General features: G+C 56.6%; 1 protein-coding gene across 1 annotated transcript; it reads left to right on the forward strand.

The window, feature by feature from the left end:
- The first annotated feature begins 5,514 nt into the window (after window positions 1-5,514).
- ATP4A (ATPase H+/K+ transporting subunit alpha) lies at window positions 5,515-18,780 on the forward strand. Its single transcript, XM_012437991.2, has 22 exons — window positions 5,515-5,555; window positions 5,646-5,789; window positions 5,905-5,964; window positions 6,508-6,711; window positions 8,367-8,480; window positions 8,694-8,946; window positions 9,214-9,482; window positions 10,078-10,276; window positions 10,590-10,699; window positions 10,780-10,914; window positions 11,379-11,571; window positions 12,105-12,280; window positions 13,378-13,514; window positions 13,601-13,751; window positions 13,866-14,034; window positions 14,124-14,278; window positions 15,108-15,231; window positions 15,637-15,782; window positions 17,236-17,369; window positions 17,709-17,810; window positions 17,895-17,986; window positions 18,186-18,780. Exons 1-22 carry the CDS (start codon window positions 5,544-5,546, stop codon window positions 18,212-18,214), a joined length of 3,108 nt encoding a protein of 1,035 aa, XP_012293414.1. The 5' UTR covers window positions 5,515-5,543; the 3' UTR covers window positions 18,215-18,780.
- Window positions 18,781-20,255: the final 1,475 nt, after the last annotated feature.

Consider the following 20,255-nt stretch of genomic DNA (forward strand, 5'->3'; position numbering starts at 1 on the left):
AGAGAGTGGCTTGGCTGTTTCCCCTACATATCGGGGCTGAGAACTTAAAAGTGTAATTCCACTCCTATGCGGAAAGTCTCTCCTGCCCTCCCTCCTTCCTGCAGGCAAATGTACATGCCAGGGCCTGTTCCCTCACCCTATGTTACCTCTCCCCTACGTGACATTCTGTCAGCCCAATCCTCATTCTGCAGGGCCACCTGGTGTGTGGAAGGGCGTCAGTGACTCTGCGGGTCTCCTCAGTGACCCCCATATCTCATCATGAACCCTTGAGCAGCTTGATTCTGCCTCCCATCCAGGAAAACTTCTGCTGGAGTTGCTGATGGAACCAATTAAATATTTACTAGATAAAAAAATACAAAAATTAGCCAGGTGTGGTGGCATGCACCTGTAGTCCCAGCTACTGGGGAAAGCTGGGGGTGGGGGAATCACTTCAACCTGGGAGGTGGATGTTGCAGTGAGCCGAGACCATGCCATTGCGCTCCAGCCTGGGTGACAGAGTGAGACTCCATCTCAAACAAACAAAGAAGTGAAGGGCTCTGCACCCAGACCAGGACAGCAGGACGGCTGACCTTTCCAATCTGCATTGCACAAAGATGGGAGAGGAACAGAACACAGGGGCCTGGCGGCCAGCTTAGCTGGGCTGGGAGCCAGACGGTGTCCCCCAGCTCCTTGACAATTTTTTCAATTCTGACCACTGATTCTGATCACCTGCCCTGCCCCTGGTCTGGAGAGGCTGGAGAGGAGGGAGAGGCAAGGACCCTGCATGCCCAGCCCCTTCTTTTCATCCTCCCAGGGTCGAGGGGGCGGGGTGACCTGCTCAGGAGGTGAAGGGCATTGCTGGACCCATTATCTTATCAGGGAGACGCAAACACTGTACCAAAAGTCACGGTCACAATGACTTCTGTCACTTGGCAAACACTCCCCGAGGCCAGCCTGGGCCAGGCAATGCAGGGCACACAGTGGGGACAGAGACAGCCTGGGTCCTGCCCTCATGGATCTGGAGGGGGAGATGAAATGTCACCAACCCTGACAGTCCAGAGTGGTCAAGGCTGTGATGGAGGAATTATGGGGTCAGAGTCATCAGGACTGGGATGGGGGAAGCACAGGCAGGCAGGTGGGGGCTGTGATAGGGAAGTTCAGGGGTCTGTGGATGCCCAGGGAGGTGCCTGACCCAGCCTGGTGGGTAGTCCAAGAAGGCTTCCTGGAGGAAGGATTGCCTGTGCTTAACAGGAAAGGTGAGGAGCTGTTGAATATGGGGAAGAGGTAGGGTGCACGCTTCAGGTAGAGGAATTTGCACGTGCTGAGGTTTTGAAATGATCATTTGGAAAAGCAGAAGGCCTGGTGGGGAGGACCCCAATGCATGAAAGGGAAAAGTAGAACATGGGGAGGAGGAGGGATGGCCAGGGGTCTGATCCCATCAAAGTTTACAGGGCGCTGGGTCCCTAACAGTGTGTATGGCCACGGTTCTAGGAGAGTATTGTTCAAATTCCCCTTCAAACCCACATAATGTTCACCACCTACATTTTTTTATTTTTGAGAGTTTCATTCTGTCGCACAGACTGGAGTGCAGTGGTACAATCTTGGCTCACTGCAACCTCTGCCTCCTGGGTTTAAGTGATTCCCCTGCCTCAGCCTCCTGAGTAGCTGGGACTACAGGTGCCCGCCAATGCACTCAGTGAAGTTTTGTATTTTTAGTAGAATTTTTTTTTTTTTAAAGACAGAATCTCACTCTGTTGCCCAGGCTGGAACACAATGGAACAATCTCGGCTCAGGGCAAACTCTGCCTCCCGGGTTCAAGCAATTCTCTGCCTCAGCCTCCTGAGAAGATGGGATTACAGGCACCTGCCACCACACCCAGCTAATTTTTGTATTTTTAGTAGAGACGGGGTCTCGCCATCTTGGCCAGGCTGGTCTTGAACTCCTAACCTCATGATCCACCCATCTCGGCCTTCCAAGTGTTGGGATTACAGGCGTGAGCCACTGCGCCTGGCTAGAATTTTATATTTTAGTAGTTGGCCAGGCTGGTCTCGAACTCCTGACCTCCAGTGATCTGCCCATCTTGGCCTGCCTGTGCTGGGATTAGAGGCCTAAGCCACTGCTCCTGGCCCACCATCCATTTAATAGTTTGTCCTTTGCCCCCTCTTTCTCAAGAAAAGAACTTTTTTTTTCAAGTCTGACCACTAATTGTTCTCAAATAACTTTCCAATGTTCTGTGCGCCCCAGGCTCAGAGAAAGAGGGGTGGACCTTGCAGTGCTGTGGATCGTGTCACGCTTGCAACATTCTTGTGAGAAGCTTCCTTGTCCCTGAGTTGTGCTAGGGGTTGTCCATCCACCTGAAATGGCATTGTGTGGTCTACTCAGGCTGCACTCCAGGGTACCAGAGACTTGGAACACTTCCTAACTTATCCAGATCCTGCCTATGGACAAAGCTGTCTGTGTTCAGCTCCCAGAGACAGGGCTTAGTATTGCTTAGACACACGGTGAAATAATAAATTGCACAAGCAAAGACCCTCCCTGCAAACACACAGAATTTGGGTTTGAACTTGTATCTGAAGACTGCAAAATCAGGGGAGTAGGTAAAAGTATTTACCCATGAACCTAGCTGAGCAGGGATGGTCAGAATGGACAAAGCTGGCAGGCACAGTGGCTCACGCCTATATAAGGACATGTCCCAGTGCAGGGACATGAACTTGGCCCATTGCAACCTCCACCTCTCAGGTTCAAGTGATTCTCTTGCCTCAGCCTCCCAAGTAGCTGGGGTGACAGGTGCGAGCCAGTGGGTCCAGCTAATTTTTGTTTGTTTGATTGTTTGTTTGTTCGTTCTTTGAGACGGAGTCTCGTTCTGTCGCCCAGGCTGGAGTACGGTAGTACAATCTTGTCACTGCAACCTCTGCCTCCCAGGTTCAAGTGATTCTCCTGCCTTAGCCTCCTGAGTTAACTGGGACAACAGGTGTGCTCCACCGTGCCTGGCTAATTTTTTATATTATTTTAGTAGAGACGGGGTTTCACCATATAGACCAGGCTGGTCTCAAACTCCTGACCTAGTGATCTGCCCACCTCAGCCTTCCAGAGTGCTGAGATTACAGGTGTGAACCATGGCACCTGGCCCAGTTCTCCTTCTAATAAACACCAAACAAATAAAAAGAAAAGACAGCGTCAGGTTGGAGTAAGAGGTGTGAATACAGTGGGGCAAAGGAGCAGAACACAGTGGACTGCAGTATTACAGAGTGGACTCTCTGAAGAGGCGACATTTGAGCGGAGGCCTGAGGGAGGTGAGAAAGCCAATGCAGACATCTCAGGAAGGGGCCCAGCAGAAGGAGCTGGGAGTGCCAAGGTCCTGAAGCAGGAACGAACTCGGTCTGTGCAAAGCGCAGCAGAGAGGCCAGTGTCCCTGGAAACCTAGTAGCTACTGAGGCAGGGCAGGTGACCAGTACCAGATCTTGCTGGAAGGAGCGCAGGGTTTATTCTGAGTGGGAAGGGAAGTCTTTGGATGGTTGCAAGCAGAGGGGTGACGCAAGCCATCTGACACACACGGCTCAGAGCTGACCTGCGCACAAGCTGGGCACAGTGGCTCACACCTATAATCCCAGCATTCTGAGAGGCTGAGGTGGGTGGATCACCTGAGGTCAGTACTTTGAGACCAGCCTGGCCAACATGGTGAAACCTCGTCTCTACCAAAAATACAAAAATTAGCTGGGTGTGGTGGCATGCGCCTGTAATCCCAGCTACTCAGGAGACTGAGGCAGAATCCCTTGAACCAGGGAGTCAGAGGTTGCAGTGAGCCGAGAGTGCACCACTGCACTCCAGCTGGCGACAGAGCGAGACTCTGCCTAAAAAAAAGAAAGAGCTGACCCGCGCGTGGTGAGCAGGTGGACTCACTGCAAGGTCAGTGTGACTGTGGCCCCACGCTGCCTTCTCTTTGCGGGTTTCTTAGCATGCTGAGGATGACCAGCGTGTGGGTGCGGGGAGGGGCTACGGCTGCCCGACAGCTTTGTTTCCCAGGTGACCCGCCCCAGGGGAGAAGGACATTGCCAGGGCAGTTATCTTATCAGGCGCACTCTCACCTGCTCCTGGAGACACGCCCACCCCATAACATACCAAGGTCCCCACCATTCCACCAGGCCAGCCCCTCGCTGCTGCCCACAGAGGTCCCTACCTGAGGGATGAGGAGGGAGTCCCCAGGCCTCCTGGCATCCGTCACCAAGCACCAAGCTCAAGCCAAGACCCTTGGACACATCCATTCCACACGCTGCACCCCATCTGGGGTAGGGACAGGGGAACGGCTGAGACTGTAAAGGCTCTAGCTGGATGTGTGAGTGCCTCTGGGACCCTCCCGTAGTCCCTCTGAGTCTCAATTTCCCCCTCTGCACCACAGGAATGTTAGTGTCACCTGCACAGGGTTTTTTTTTTGCAAAGACCCATGAGGTCACACGTGCAGAACCTGGCACGTGTGTGGTGCTGCTGAGGTGAAGTTTGGGTTTTTCCATTGTTGGTGCCATAGAAGAGTCAGGCTCTGGGGTCAAGCCCGAGTTGGAACCCTGTCCCTAGGTTTTAGATGTTGAAGTCTCCTGCAAAGTCCTTGATGGGGGCTAAGAAGAGAACATTGCTTTACAGGGCTGCTGCTAGGAGCTAGGGAAACCATCTGAGTGACACACAGAGCACACGCAGCCCACAGTGAGGATTCAGGATTCAGTCAACGTTCAGCCACCACAGAGAGTGCTGTAAGCATGGCCAGGCACGGTGGCTCACGCCTGTAATCCGAGCACTTTGGGAGGCTGAGGTGGGTGGTTCACCTGAGGTCAGGAGTTCAAGACCAGCCTGGCCAACATGGGGAAACCTCGTCTCTACTAAAAGTACAAAAATTAGCCAGGAGTGGTAATGCATACCTGTAATTCCAGCTACTTAGGAGGCTGAGGCAGGAGAATCGCTTGAACCTGGGAGGCAGCGACTGCAGTGAGCCGAGACTGTGCCACTGCACTCCAACCTGGGCAACACAGTGAGACTCCATCTCAAAAACAACAACGACGAAAAGGAGTGTCGAGGCACCCTCCTCTTCCAGTTGATCAGGCCAGTGCTATTTAGACTAAAAGAGGACACTCTGCAGCCGGATGATCTGGTTCTCACTCCATCACGTCCAAACCTGTGATGGAGCCACAGGAGAGCGACTCAACCCCTCCGTGCCTCAGTTTCCCCATCTGTCAGGGGTCTTGTCCCCTCAAAGGTTGTTGGCAGGTTATGCAAGTTAGCACACAGAAGCCCTCAGCACAATGCCTAGCACATAATGAGCACCTTATGTTTGCTCTTCTTGTTGGAGCTTTCCCAGGGCCTCCCTGATATCAGGGCAGGTTGACGGGGGGGATCTGGCCCAGGGGGGGTGCAGCCCAGGAGGGAATGCCTGAGGCACCCAGGCCTGAAGGTCACCCTGAGGAGCCCTGTAATCAGCTGTCGTCAGGCGGTTCTGCTCCACCCCCCGCCCTCCTCGGGTATATCAGGGCTGGTCTAGGCCCAGGCTCTGTCGGGTGAGAGCGCAGGCACCGGGCACCATGGGGAAGGCCGTGAGTGGGGCCCAGGGGTCTGGGGAGCGGTGGGGACAGGGGTTCCAGTGGGATCTGAGGCCTCCCTCCCTCTATCCCGTCCATCCCCAGGAGAACTATGAGCTCTACTCGGTGGAGCTGGGCCCTGGCCCCGGCGGGGACATGGCTGCCAAGATGAGCAAGAAGAAGAAGGCGGGCGGCGGGGGTGGCAAGAGGAAGGAGAAACTGGAGAACATGAAGAAGGAGATGGAGATTGTGAGCTCCTGCTGGGGAAGGGCGGGAGCTGGGGGATGGGCTGGGAACTGAGCAGTGGGTGGGGAGGGGGCTAGGAGAGCCCAGAGCAAGCACCCTGCTCCACCCCACCACACAGAACGACCACCAGCTGTCAGTGGCGGAGCTGGAGCAGAAATACCAGACCAGTGCCACCAAGGTAAGCTGGAGACTGGGAGCATGCAGAAGGAGTGGGGAGAGAGGGAGGGAGAGGGAGACGGAAGAAGGGAGATGGAGGTGGGGGGAGAGAGAGAGGGAGAAAGAGAGAGGGAGAGATGGGGAGGAGAAGATATGGAGAAATGGACGGAGGGAGGGAGAGAGGAGAGAGGGAGAGAGAGAGGGAAGGAGAGAAGGAGGGAGAAGGAGGGAGAAGGAGAGAGGGAGGGAGGGAGATAGCATTAGAGAGAAAGGGCTAGACACAGAGACGGAGAGAGGAGTAGATGAAAAGAGCAAGACAGAGAAGTCAGACAGATACAGAGAGAGCAGCAGGAGAGACACAGAAAGGTGAGTGAGGAGAGACACAAAGGGAGAAATGAAGGAGGAAGGGAGAGATGGGGCAGGGGCAGGAATCAAGAGACAAAGAGAGATGAGAAGGAGCAGGACGGACAGAGCTGGGGAAAGGAAACCGAGGCGGGGGCTTCCCGCAGGGTGTGCATATGGAGGAAAGCCCCCAGCACCGCCTCGTCCTGCCCCTCTGTCTCAGGGCCTGTCTGCCAGCCTGGCTGCCGAGCTGCTGCTGCGGGATGGGCCCAACGCGCTGCGGCCGCCACGGGGCACCCCAGAGTACATCAAATTCGCGAGGCAGCTGGCCGGGGGCCTGCAGTGCCTCATGTGGGTGGCCGCCGCCATCTGCCTCATCGCCTTTGCCATCCAGGCCAGCGAGGGGGACCTCACCACCGATGACAACGTGAGTGGTGATGCGGGGGCAGCCTCGGGACACGGGGACCTGGGGACGGAAGACACTGAGCATGAGACTCAGGACAAGAGGGGCAGAGGATGGGGATACAGAAACACGAAAGGCCGTCTCAAGACAGGAGTCATGGGGGGTGGAGGACATTGGGATATGGATGGGGCCGACACAAGGACACAGGACGCAGGGACACTGGGGTGAGTCTCGGGTATGGGGACATGGGTGGGGGTATAAAGAGTATGGCAATGTGATACGTAAGAGATGGGACTTGGAGGCTGGGCGCGGTGGCTCATGCCTGTAATCCCAGCACTTTGGGAAACTGAGGCGGGTGGATCACCAGGTCAGGAGTTCAAGATCAGCCTGGCCAACATGGTGAAATGCCATCTGTACTAAAAATGCAAAAATTAGCCAGGCATGGTGGCAGGCACCGCTACTCAGGAGGCTGAGGCAGGAGAATCATTTGAACCCAGGAGGTGGAGGTTGCAGTGAGGCAAGACCATACCACTGCATACTAGCCTGGGCAGCACAGCAAGACTCTGTCTAAAAAAAAAAAAAAAAAGAGAGAGAGAGAGATGAGACTTGGGAAACAGGACACACAGACACAGGACAGACTGGGGTGAGGGGAACAGGGGACCCTGGGACTCAGACACGGGAAACCAGGGCAGGGACACAAGCTTCCAGACACAGCACATGGAGAGACACAAAACATGAGACATAGAAGCACAGAGATAGAGAGGAAATGGAGACGCAGGGCCGTGGACACTGGACACATGGCAGAGGTCAGGGCAAGGGACATGGGGACTCAGGGACACATGACATCGGACAGAGGCTCGAAAAGTCACAGCCACTGGACACAGGATGGGGACTCAGAAATACGCAGACATGGGAGAAACAGAACACACTGATCAGGGAGCTGGAACATGGGGGCCAGGGCCCCAGAGGACACAGACCATGACGCACAAGGTCTGCAGCACACACAGGGACGGGGATGTGAGGACGCAGGGATGAGGGGACACAGAGGGTGGCCGCAGATTATGGAAAACCCAGGATGTGAAACTGGAGACACGGGGAATACAGGCCACGGGGACAGCAGGAGGTGTGGGACAGTGGACATGGGGAACGCAAGGCTTGGGGACACAGGAGAAGGGAACGTGTCAGATCAAGGCACACAGTGACTTGGGGCACAAGTCACAGATATGGGGACTTGGAAGACTGAGGATTCAGGGTGTTGGAAATAGATGCTCGGTGCTGCAAAGAAAAATTAGCACTGAAACAAAGGATCTTTCAGCAATGTAATTTTTACTTCCTGGACTGCAGGAAGGGTACTCACGATCCTTTGTCTCAGTGCTAATTTTTCTTTGCGGCCCTGAGCATCTATTTCCAGCATCTATTCCAACAAGGGCCAGGGGATGTGAAATATACACAGGAACACAAGACACTGAGAAGACAGGGCAGGCGAGTGTGGGGTACAAGGGACATGGGGAGGGGGCCACAGGCCACAGGGAATGGTGCTTGGAGTTTTCTAGTAGGTGGGGAAAACCGTGGAGGTGACCCCAAGAATACCAGGCACCAGGGAGCGGGGGAGGGGGGGCGGTCTCAGGCAGACAGCTTCCAGCCCCTCCAAATAACCCCAATCCTGTCCCTGTCCCCAGCTGTACCTGGCAATTGCTCTCATCGCTGTAGTTGTCGTCACCGGCTGCTTTGGCTACTACCAGGAATTCAAGAGCACCAACATCATCGCCAGCTTCAAGAACCTTGTGCCACAGGTGGGTTCCTCAGCACCCAGCCACTCCAGATCCCAGAGACCCCTAATCTCTCCAGGAGGCTCCTGCAGCCTCCTCCCATTAGGCCCAACCTGCCCCCCATCCATTGCCTCCATCTCTCCCCATGGGTCCCCAATTCTCCCCACCCTCTACCTCTCCACATGCAGCAACTCCCACCCTCCCACCCCCCCATCCACCTAAACTCTTGCCCCGCAGCAAGCCACTGTCATCCGAGATGGAGACAAGTTCCAGATCAATGCTGACCAGCTGGTGGTGGGTGACCTGGTGGAGATGAAAGGCGGGGACAGAGTGCCCGCTGACATCCGCATCCTGGCGGCCCAGGGCTGTAAGGTGGACAACTCCTCGCTGACGGGGGAGTCTGAGCCGCAGACCCGCTCACCCGAGTGCACACACGAGAGCCCCCTGGAGACCCGCAACATCGCCTTCTTCTCCACCATGTGCCTTGAGGGTCTGTGAAGCCCCCGCCTGCCTGCCCAGTAACCACTGCCTCCACTGGCCCCTCTCCTGCTACCTTCTAGAACAGGGAGCGTGTTTCGTTGCCTTCCCCTGCATGACTGCCACCTCCCCGGGATATGCTGCCTCTCTGTCTCCCACTGTCGTTACCCTCTCCCCAGGTCACACCTTCTGCTGGTGGTGACTGGCTCTCCTTCAGCTCATAGAGCAGCACACACCCCACTGCCTCCCCATCCCTGAGTCACCCTTTGGCCCCCTGCAGGCACCGCGCAGGGCCTGGTGGTGAACACGGGCGACCGCACCATCATTGGGCGCATCGCGTCGCTGGCGTCGGGGGTGGAAAATGAGAAGACACCCATTGCTATCGAGATTGAGCATTTTGTGGACATCATCGCAGGCCTGGCCATACTCTTTGGTGCCACGTTTTTTATTGTGGCCATGTGCATCGGCTACACCTTCCTGCGGGCGATGGTCTTCTTCATGGCCATCGTGGTGGCCTACGTGCCTGAGGGGCTGCTGGCCACTGTCACAGTGAGTGGGGGCAGGCGGGGGCGCAGGGAGCTGAGGGGCCTGCCAAGCCATCTGCTCTTTCCTCCATGCTTCCCCATCACGTCCCTGCCTGTCCATCCGTCCACTCCACTCCCATCAACCCTCCCATCTTCCCATCAACCACCCATTCAGCAAGTGCTTCCTGAGGCGACCCTGGGCCATGTCCTGTGCCACACATCGAGGGCGCAGAGATGCCGAGGCTGGCCGGGTCCTTGACCAGAGGAGGCTGAGGTCCTGTGTGGGCAGCCAGCATGTCACCCAGCCTTCCACAATCAGCACCCAGCCCCAGACTAGCCACGAAGGAATCGGGGGGAAGGTTCCTTTTCTCATTTTGGTTGTGTGATGAGAATTTTCAGCACCTCGGCTAGGACACAGTATCTGGACAGACTGGGGAAGGAGTCCCAAACAAAGCACAGGCTGAACAAAAGCTGGGGGGCAAGAAAACGCCTGCTTTTTGCAGAAGCAAGTTGCACACACAGCCCCGCAGCTAGGGTAAAGCCTTCCTGGTGCTGTGAGGCTAGGAAGAGGGCTGGAAGCAAGGGTGGTCCCCAACCTATGGTGCTCACCCCTTCCCCAGGTCTGCCTCTCCCTGACAGCCAAGCGCCTGGCCAGTAAGAACTGCGTGGTCAAGAACCTGGAGGCGGTGGAGACATTGGGCTCCACGTCAGTGATCTGCTCGGACAAGACAGGGACGCTCACTCAGAACCGCATGACTGTGTCCCATCTGTGGTTTGACAACCACATCCACACAGCTGACACCACGGAAGACCAGTCAGGTGTGGGGAAGGGAGGGCACAGGCGCCAGGGCAGGATCTGGTGGATGGTGGATGGTGGAGACCTGAAGGGGGCTGGGGAGGTAGGGAGAGCTTTGTATGACGGGGGCGCGGCTCGGCTCCAGGTCTCAAAGGAGACTCGCTACTGGGTCTAGAGGGAAGGCTCATCCTAGGGTTGGGTCCCTCAGGGTTAGGTGTGCCCCAATCCCACCCAGGTCTGGGGAGGGGTCCCCCGACTTGAGCCTAGGAGGTGGGGTCTCGGTTCTGGTCCGGGAGAACCGCGGTGCGGGACCCAGCCTGGATGCCTGGTCTGCAGGGCAGACGTTTGACCAGTCCTCGGAGACGTGGCGGGCGCTGTGCCGGGTGCTCACCCTGTGCAACCGCGCCGCCTTCAAGTCCGGCCAGGACGCAGTGCCCGTGCCCAAGGTGAGAGCCGAGGGACCTCCAGGGAATACCGGGAGCCTGGTGCAGCCGGGTTCGCCCCTGACACCGGCCCCCGCTCCCAGCGCATCGTGATCGGAGACGCGTCGGAGACGGCGTTGCTCAAGTTCTCAGAGCTGACGCTGGGCAATGCCATGGGCTACCGCGACCGCTTCCCAAAAGTCTGCGAGATCCCCTTCAACTCCACCAACAAGTTCCAGGTGCGCAGCCTGCCCCGCCCACGGCGTGGTCCCGCCTACCTCGGGCTCCACCCATATCAGTCGCCTCCAGTCTCCTTTCCGCAGCCAAACCCCAACCTCATCTCCCAGTTTGGCTACGGCCCCGCCCACCGGATGCAAGGCCGCGCCCACCACCCAGCCCCGCCCACAGTCTCTGGGCAAGACTCTGCATGGGGAGCATCTCACTCTCCAAATCCTGCCCCAGCCCATCTCCGCACCCTAATTATGTTCATTCCTTGCACCTAGGACCCCAAATCTGTGCCTAGCCCTGCCTTAACGCTCACCCTGTATCAAGTACCCACCCTACAAGGTCCCCATCTTCCACCTTCACCCGTCCCCGCAGCTCTCAGGCCCCAACCCCGCGCTCTCGGCCCCGCCTCTCTCCTCAGCTCCGCCCATGCCCCCGCCCATGCCCCGCCCACAGCATCGCCCCTCCCCGCCCATAGCTGTCCATCCACACGCTGGAGGACCCGCGGGACCCGCGACACTTGCTGGTGATGAAGGGCGCCCCTGAGCGCGTGCTGGAGCGCTGCAGCTCCATCCTCATCAAGGGCCAGGAGCTGCCTCTGGATGAGCAGTGGCGTGAGGCCTTCCAGACCGCCTACCTCAGCCTGGGAGGCCTGGGTGAACGCGTGCTTGGTGAGACCCCTGGGCAGGGGAGGAGGCTCCAGGTGCGAGGAGGAGCTAGCGTACTTTGCCCACCCCTCCCCGCACAGCCCTGACGGTCCTCATCACTGGCTGCCGGCTGATCTGTCGCAGTCCACAGCCTCACCCCTGACTTTCCCTGTACCAGTCCCGACCCCCGTCTGTCCTCACCTGGACTTTTCATCCTTATCCTGACCTCTCCCACTTTTTGTCCTGACACCTTAAACTTCCCTGCCTCTACCCTAGAAAGCAGATCTGTGGTCTAATTCTGAGTCTTTTACTTGCTGCGTGACCTCCGGTAAGAAATGTCCCCTCTCTGAGCCTCAGTTTCCTCATCTGTAAGATGAGGATGGGCCTCACAGGGTGGTTGTGAGGGTAGATTCAGATAATGCAAGTGAAAGGGTCAGCACAGGGTCAGGTATCCATAGGTATTTGGTGCAAGGGGCCTGGTTATTTCACTCATTTCCTGGCCCTGCTAAGGAAGGGTCTGCCCAGGGCTCCTCCCTGACTTCCCTGTTTCCGATCAGGCTTCTGCCAGCTCTACCTGAATGAGAAGGACTACCCGCCTGGCTATGCCTTTGACGTGGAGGCCATGAACTTCCCATCTAGCGGCCTCTGCTTTGCCGGACTTGTATCCATGATCGACCCACCCCGGGCCACCGTTCCAGATGCTGTGCTCAAGTGTCGCACAGCAGGCATCCGGGTATGCCACTGTGGGGAGGAACAGGTGGGGTGAGGACAGAGGATGGCAGCAGCATTTGTGGATGAGGAACCCCATGATAAACCCACCTGAAACTGGCTTGAACCAAAATACGTTGATTTATGATACTGAAAAATTCTGGGGAATTAAGCTTCAGGTATAGCTGGATCCAGGAGCTCAGTGTCGTTAGGAATTTGCCTTTCTCTATGTCTCAGCTCTGCTGTTCTCTCTGCTGGCTTTATTTGCAAGCACTCCCTCCACTTGGGGACACACACACCCCTGCTCCAGCAGCTTGAACTTAACTCCCACCTGTTTAGCCACTTCACAGAAAAAAAGTATCTCTTTTGCACTAGTGCCAGATTGGGTCACTCATTCATCTCTGAGCCAGTCACTGTGGCTGGAAGATGGAACACCTTGATTGGCCAGGTCTGGGCTTACTTGTCCAGTCTTAGCCAGGGACCTCACTGCAACCGATGGTCTAGGGGAGAGAAGTGGCTCCCCAAGCACAAAACAGAGGTGGGGAAGCCATGGCTGGGCAGGCAATGCCCAAGCCCTTCCTGTGTCTCTAAGGCCCTGTTAGATCTGAGCCTTTCTAAGCTTGTTCCTTAGCTCTGTTTCCTTGTTCACTCCTCTGTGGTCATGCTGTCCTTCCTGCTGTTTCTCCAACAGTTCGGGCCTGTCCTCACCTCTGGGCCTTTGCACCTGCTGTTCCCTCTGCCAGGAGCACTCTTCCCCCAGCTTTCCATGTGGCCAATTCTCTCACCTCTTTCAGGTATCTGCTCAGATGTCACCTTCTCAATGAGCCCTTCCCTGGGCACACTTAAAATCGAGTCACCATTGCCTCCACCAAGCTTAATATGTGTTTTCTACCTTCTAACATACTATATAATTCATTCTTTATTTTCTGTCACGCCACTGGAATATTAGCTCCTCAAGGACAGGGATTTTCATCTCTTTTGTCTCTGCTATATCCCAGACATGTAGCAGGTGGTCACACTTGGTCAAGTAAATGAACATGTGTATCAGCAGATGTCTCCCAGGGAGGACAGGGAGATGGGGCTGATCTGAAGGGGTCAGGGATCTGCTGGTTCCCCCTACAGGTGATCATGGTGACAGGTGACCATCCCATCACCGCCAAGGCCATTGCAGCCAGTGTGGGCATCATCTCGGAAGGCAGCGAGACAGTGGAGGACATCGCTGCCCGCCTCCGTGTGCCCGTGGACCAGGTTAATCGCAAGTAAGCCCCCCCAAGGCCTCCCTGTGGTTCTCCCCACACATAGCACAGACTGAGGTCCCAGCAAGGTCCTTCCATCTCCTCCCCAGGGACGCCCGTGCCTGTGTGATCAATGGCATGCAGCTGAAGGATATGGACCCGTCGGAGCTGGTCGAGGCTCTGCGCACCCACCCTGAGATGGTGTTTGCACGCACCAGCCCCCAGCAGAAGCTGGTAATCGTGGAGAGCTGCCAGCGGCTGGTGAGCCCTGCCAATGAGGGCGGGCAGGCGGGCAGGCGGGCAGACAGGCAGGGCTGGTCCTGGGCTGGCCTCTCACTGACCACCTGCCCACCCACCTGCACCCACTGCCTGCAGGGTGCAATTGTGGCCGTCACGGGGGATGGTGTGAATGACTCCCCAGCCCTGAAGAAGGCAGACATCGGAGTAGCCATGGGCATCGCTGGCTCAGATGCTGCCAAAAATGCAGCCGATATGATCCTGCTAGATGACAACTTCGCCTCCATTGTGACAGGCGTGGAGCAGGGTCCGTGCCAGGGCAAGGAGGGGGCAGGCGGTGTGGGCACAGGAGAGAGAGGGCTGTGAAGAGGCTGAGGTGCCCTCCCTACCCCACAGGCCGACTGATCTTCGACAACCTGAAGAAGTCCATCGCCTACACATTGACCAAGAACATCCCGGAGCTGACACCCTACCTCATCTACATCACCGTCAGCGTGCCCCTGCCCCTCGGGTGCATCACCATCCTCTTCATTGAACTCTGCACTGACATCGTGAGTCCACAGCCCAGGGCCCCCACCCACATGGTGTCCAGAGACACTTGCCCGCGGATGGACAGGAGGGACAGAGACCGCCACAGACACTCTTGGGCACAGAGTGCCAGACAGGACCTGTGTGTGCAATGACAGCCAGTGCAGGACACACGAGTGGCAGGCAGGTGGACAGGCCTACGTGGACAGACCTACAGCCATGCACACACTCAGGTCGGCCCAGGCTGACCCATGCACACACAGGGACTCGGATACAGGTACTCAGACAGAGATGTAAACAGAACAGGTATCTGGCCAGACTTGAATCACAGACACATGACCCTAAACAGACATGGACAAATAAACACCCTCAGATAGACCCCACCAGACACAGACAGAAAAGAGCCACAGATACAGCCACGAAGGCAGCCAGATCCGCCTCCTGGGTTCAAGCAATTCTCCTGCCTCAGCCTCCTGAGCAGCTGGGCTTACAGGCACTCACCATCAAGCCCGGCTAATTTTTGTACTTTTAGTAAAAATGCGGTTTCGCCGTGTTGGCCAGGCTAGTCTTGAACTCCTGACCTCAGGTGATTCTCCTGCCTCGGCCTCCCAAAGTGCTGGGATTACAGGCATGAGCCACCGCGCCTGGCCAAAAAGCAGATGTTTTATGAAGACGGACACCAAGATGCCAATGCCCAGGCTGTCTAGGCTGGTGTGGCTGTGCCATCCCTGCAGGTCATACCTCCTAACCTCAGTCCTGTTCCTGCCCACAAGAGGGGGAAGGGGGACCCAGAGTGGAGGGGACAGGGACCCAGGCAAACCCTTAGTCCCAGTTCCTTCCACTCCTGGCCAGTTCCCATCTGTGTCCCTGGCATACGAAAAGGCCGAGAGTGACATCATGCACCTGCGTCCACGCAACCCGAAGCGCGACAGATTGGTCAACGAGCCCCTGGCTGCCTACTCCTACTTCCAGATTGGTGGGTGCCCATGGACTGGGGAGCCTGAGGGGCTCTGTGCTGGGCTGCTCGCCTGCTCCAGGCCCTGCCTTGGGCTCTGGCTGTTTCTGGACGTCAGTGTCTGCATTTGGTCCTGGGTCTCCATTGCCCTCTGTGTCCCTGTCGGTCTGTGATGGTCTCTCTGGTCCCCCTGTGTCTCTGCTGTCTCTGACCTTGTTCTCCATGACCCTGTCTCTGAGTCATGGCCTATTTGTCTTTTTGGGTCCTGGATGTGTCTTTTTTTTTCCTCTCTGTCCCTGCTTCTGTCTCTGCTGCTCTGTGTCTCTGTCACTGTTCCTGCGTCCCTGTCTCTCCACATGCCTTTCTTCCCGTATTCTTGTCTCTGTGTCCATCTCTGTCTCCCTGTGTCCCCTTGCCTCTCTCCAGGTGCCATTCAGTCCTTTGCTGGCTTCACTGACTACTTCACGGCCATGGCCCAGGAGGGCTGGTTCCCACTGCTGTGCGTGGGGCTGCGGCCGCAATGGGAGGACCACCACCTGCAAGATCTGCAGGACAGCTATGGCCAGGAGTGGGTGAGCCTCGCCCTGCCCACCCCATCTCTGGGCACTCTCCTTCCCAGGGCCATTTGCCTTGTGTGCGGCCTGCTTGCTCCTCCACATGTGACCGGGTTCAGCAGAAGCATCCTGGACACCCAGACTCCCTGCCAGCTCTGGGGGAAAGGGCCTTTCCCACCAACTGCAGCTCCAAACTCTTGCTTCTGATGATCGCAACTGCAGATGGGTGTCCCTGCCCTGACACTAATGCTCATCTCGAAGGTGGAATCGGGCCCCTATCCTGCAACTGTTTCCTCTAGTATCACTCCCACAGGGTATTTGCACATGTGGCCCATTTTAATGAAGGTTTAGAGCACAGTGAGGCTAGATCTGGCTAGCAAAGGTGTTTAGTTCATCTGTAGAGTTACATACAGACCAGGATATTTCCCTTAAACATTTACTGATGGTTAAAATAGACATTGAAGCCAGACTGCCTGGACTCACGGTCTGGTACTGCTCCTCACAAGCTGTGTAACCCTGGGCAGGTTGCTTTTCCTCTCTGTGTCTGTTTTCTCACCTGCCAAGTGGAGAGAATACCAGTGTCTACCTCAGTGGTTTTCAGTTTGTTTCCAGACCAGCCACATCAGCATCACCTGGGAACTTGTTTGAAAGGCAAAATTCTCAGGCCCGATCCCAGCCCTCTGGGAGCCTTTGCTGGGATTATCTTGCATGTTCAAGTTCCAGCACCGCTAATTTACCTCCTAGGGTTATCTGGAGGATTAAATGAGCTAATGCACGTGCAACACTCAGTACCTGGAGCAGCTGGCGATCCCCGCAGTTAGCTGGTATTAGAAGGGGTTGTATTGCCACGCATGGTGGCACATGCCTGTAATTCCAGCTACTTGGGAGGCTAAGGCAGGAGAATCCCCTGAGCCCGAGATGCGGAGGTTGCAGTGAGCTGAGGTTGTGCCACTGCACTCCAGCCTGGGTGACAGAGCGAGACTTCATCTCAAAAAAAAAAAAGAAGTAGCTGGGTCGAAGAAATGGACTGCATAATGGCTGCCCCCTTCAAATTGGGCATGTACCCTCTGTTCCCCAAAGGCCCTCCATGCCTTCCTCACTTATTTTTGCCATCCACCTGGCCCCTGGAATCACTGGACTTTGCAAATCCCATCTAAGGATTTCAATTCCCCTTTCCCAGGCCCTACCTATTGGGTGCCTCCCCACTTTCACTATGAAAGCAGTCCAGCCCAGCCTACTGTTTTCCCAGCCCTGTCACCCAAGCTCTGCAAGGCTGAGGTTTCCTGGCCCCACAAGTCTGGGGTCCTGGAAACCTGGCAGACCTTGCCTCTCTCCTTGCCCCCACCCATGAACCTCTGAGGCAAGGCAGAGAGAGTACTGAGGGGTTCGCAGCCCCCGGACCCTATGTCTGGGGGGCTGCAGAGGCTGTCCACAGGCACTCAGGCTACTTCCGTTTGTCCCTGGCCTGCAGACGTTCGGGCAGCGCCTGTACCAGCAGTACACCTGCTACACCGTGTTCTTCATCAGCATCGAGGTGTGCCAGATTGCCGACGTGCTCATCCGCAAGACGCGCCGCCTCTCTGCCTTCCAGCAGGGCTTCTTCAGGTGTCCCTGGCTGGCCCCCCTCCTGCCCTCCAGTCCCTGGTCCCAACTCCCATCAGATTCTGACTGTGGTTTGGAACAGCCGGCAAACACCAGTGGGTGCTGATGCCAGATGCTGACATGCCCTAACACTTTTCTAACTGACCAATAGCTCCCCCCGCGGCCCCTCCACATTTCACTGAAGGGCTGGTGCTGAGAGGCCCAGGCCACTCCAGTGTTCAGTGTGTAGAACACCTCCCTGCTGCTGCTGACATCAGACCTACTTTGACCCACAGTATCCTAATTTCCATCAGGTTCCCACTTCCTAATGGCCTGTCCCATCCTGCCGCCCCGCCCCCGCAGGAATAAGATCCTGGTGATCGCCATCGTGTTCCAGGTCTGCATCGGCTGCTTCCTGTGCTACTGCCCCGGCATGCCCAACATCTTCAACTTCATGCCCATTCGGTGAGAGGCTGTGAGCGGCGAGCAGAGGGAGGGGGCTGCGGGACACAGGCCTGGGATGGCCTTCACCTTGCCATGTGCCTTCAGGTTCCAGTGGTGGCTGGTCCCACTGCCCTACGGCATCCTCATCTTTGTCTATGACGAGATCCGGAAGCTTGGAGTTCGCTGTTGCCCAGGAAGTGAGTGTGGAGACTGGGGGCCTGGGGACGGGGGACTGAAATGTTTTAGAGCAGCTGCACCCACCTTTGATCCTCAACACGTGGCCTCCAAGCCTTTGACCCTCTATAGCAACCACCACTGATCCATGACCCCTGAGCCCCTGGCTCTGCCTAAGTGGCACCCCCAGCACTAAGTCTCCTTGTTCCCTCTCTCTCCAAGGCTGGTGGGACCAGGAACTCTACTATTAGAGGGACGACTGCCTTCAAGCATCCCTGCAACTGCCACAGCAAGTGGGGGCAGGGCTCCTGGGACCCTCTGGACAGCCACCAAGACATCTGAGCTACCAAGAATCCCAGCCCCACCAGTATCTGCTTCTGCAGTCCACGGCACCCCAACCTTGGAGGGAGCCTGCCCACTCCCCTTCCCCATCTCCAAGGCTTGCACCGCCTGGAGCAGCAGTACCTGGGCACAGTCGTCTGAGCTGGCCTCGGGAAAGCCCCCAGCTGCAGTGGCGGTGGGGCTCTGACAGGGAGTACAGCTGGCCGCTCCTGGAGGGTGTCTGTCCTTAGGACTCCAGTCTAGGCAGCAGGGCTGCCCAGGGGCCCTTTGTTAAAGACACGCTTGTGTCCTGCGAGATGGTAATAAAACCAGCTCATGCTGACTGTGCGGTATCTGGAGCCAGGCACTGTCCTCAGTGTCTCCCACAGTCCTACACACAGGGGCTGTTTATTCAGGGCTGTACCTCCAGTGCCTAGAACACAGCCTGGCACATAGTAGGTGCTCAATAAACCTGCCTTGGGGGAAATGATTCCTATTTCTTTGCCCAGGGTCACGGCATCTAAAGGCAAGCTGCGCCGTGACCACAGGCACCCCTACCACCTCTGGGCTTTCTCTATTCTCAGCACCCTTCTCCCTCCTGAGGGCTCGCGGACACAAGGGGCCCAAGTCATTTGTACATCAACCCACAGGTGTCTCCCCTCTGAGCCTACCTGCTTGCTCCTCTGTCCCAGCAGTGGCCAGTTTGTGACCAACTCCTTGAGGTCCCCTCTTCACACCCTTCACCTGAAAGGTTAACCCCTCTGACTGCTGGAGATACCTGTCCTCCCCATCTCCCAACCTCCCACCTCTGCTGCTCCTTTCCCAGTCTTCTCTGTTCACCTCTCTTCCACTTTCTTTTTTAGAGATGGGGTTTCACCACATTGGCCAGGCTGGTCTTGAACTCCTGACCTCGTGATCCACCCATCTCAGCCTCCCAAAGTGCTGAGATTACAGGCGTGAGCCACCGTGCCCAGCTTCTTCCTCTTTCTTATGGTTTTCTCTGGCTAGGGCCTGGGCTTCTCCTTCCTTGTGATCACAGCCCCCCAGGCCCCTGTGGCTTCAGTTATCTGCAGTGAGACCCACATCTGTCCCGAGCTTCCCCCAGTATCCGAGGTGACCTACACTGGCCTCTGCATCTTCCCCCAAACCTGCACCCGTGCACTGACTCAATCTGATAGTCCCACTGTCCCATCAGTGTGGTCCCTTCTCCCCTGGAAACATGGTGAGCCCTGGGGCTTACAAACCCCAAATTCCTGTTATCCTGGAACTCTTTGCTCCTCCCTTACCTGTTGTCGCCCCATGGCACCCGCTGCTGGTAAATAAATACACACAGTCCACTGATCACCAACACCCGGGCTTAGCTTCTAGCCACTCCCCACACCCCACCGGCCCTGCTCTGGTCCAGCCCTGGCCTCCTGGTCTCAGCCTCCCCACTCCAGATAACAGCCATGCAGAGCTCCCTAAAGCCATATCTGACCCTGTCCTTCTGCCTAGAGCTCTCCATGGTTCCCAAAGCCTTCTGTGATCTGACCCCTGCCAGCTTCTGTAGTCTCACAAGCCCCCCTTGAACTCATTCCAACCAGTTATGTTCCCTCAGGGAAAACAGGCCCTCCCCTCTGACCTCAAGACCATTACCTCTGCCTTGCCCCAGTCACTCATTCTTTAGGTCTCAGCTCGCATGTGCTCTGCTCAGGGGAGCCCATACTGCTTCCACGGCAGGTCAGGCGGCTCCTGTGGGTCCCCATAACCCGGGTGTTTCCCCATCATAACTCCAATCACCTGCAGCCTGGCTCACCAGAGTCCTGCCGCCTAGGCTTCACTGTCCTCTGCCAACTTAGCCCTAACCACTCCAGTCTCTCTCCCTGAACCCCATGTAAGCAGGGATTATTCCAGTTGGTAATTTCTGCAACTGACACTTGTCTCAAAATGTGTAAAGAGGTATGTGGGGCATGGAAGTGTGGGAGAAAGTGA

This window comes from Aotus nancymaae, unplaced genomic scaffold (assembly GCF_030222135.1).
Source record: "Aotus nancymaae isolate 86718 unplaced genomic scaffold, 86718_ANA_hifiasm-v0.15.2.pri h1tg000028l, whole genome shotgun sequence".
NCBI classification, from domain to species: Eukaryota; Metazoa; Chordata; class Mammalia; order Primates; family Aotidae; genus Aotus; species Aotus nancymaae.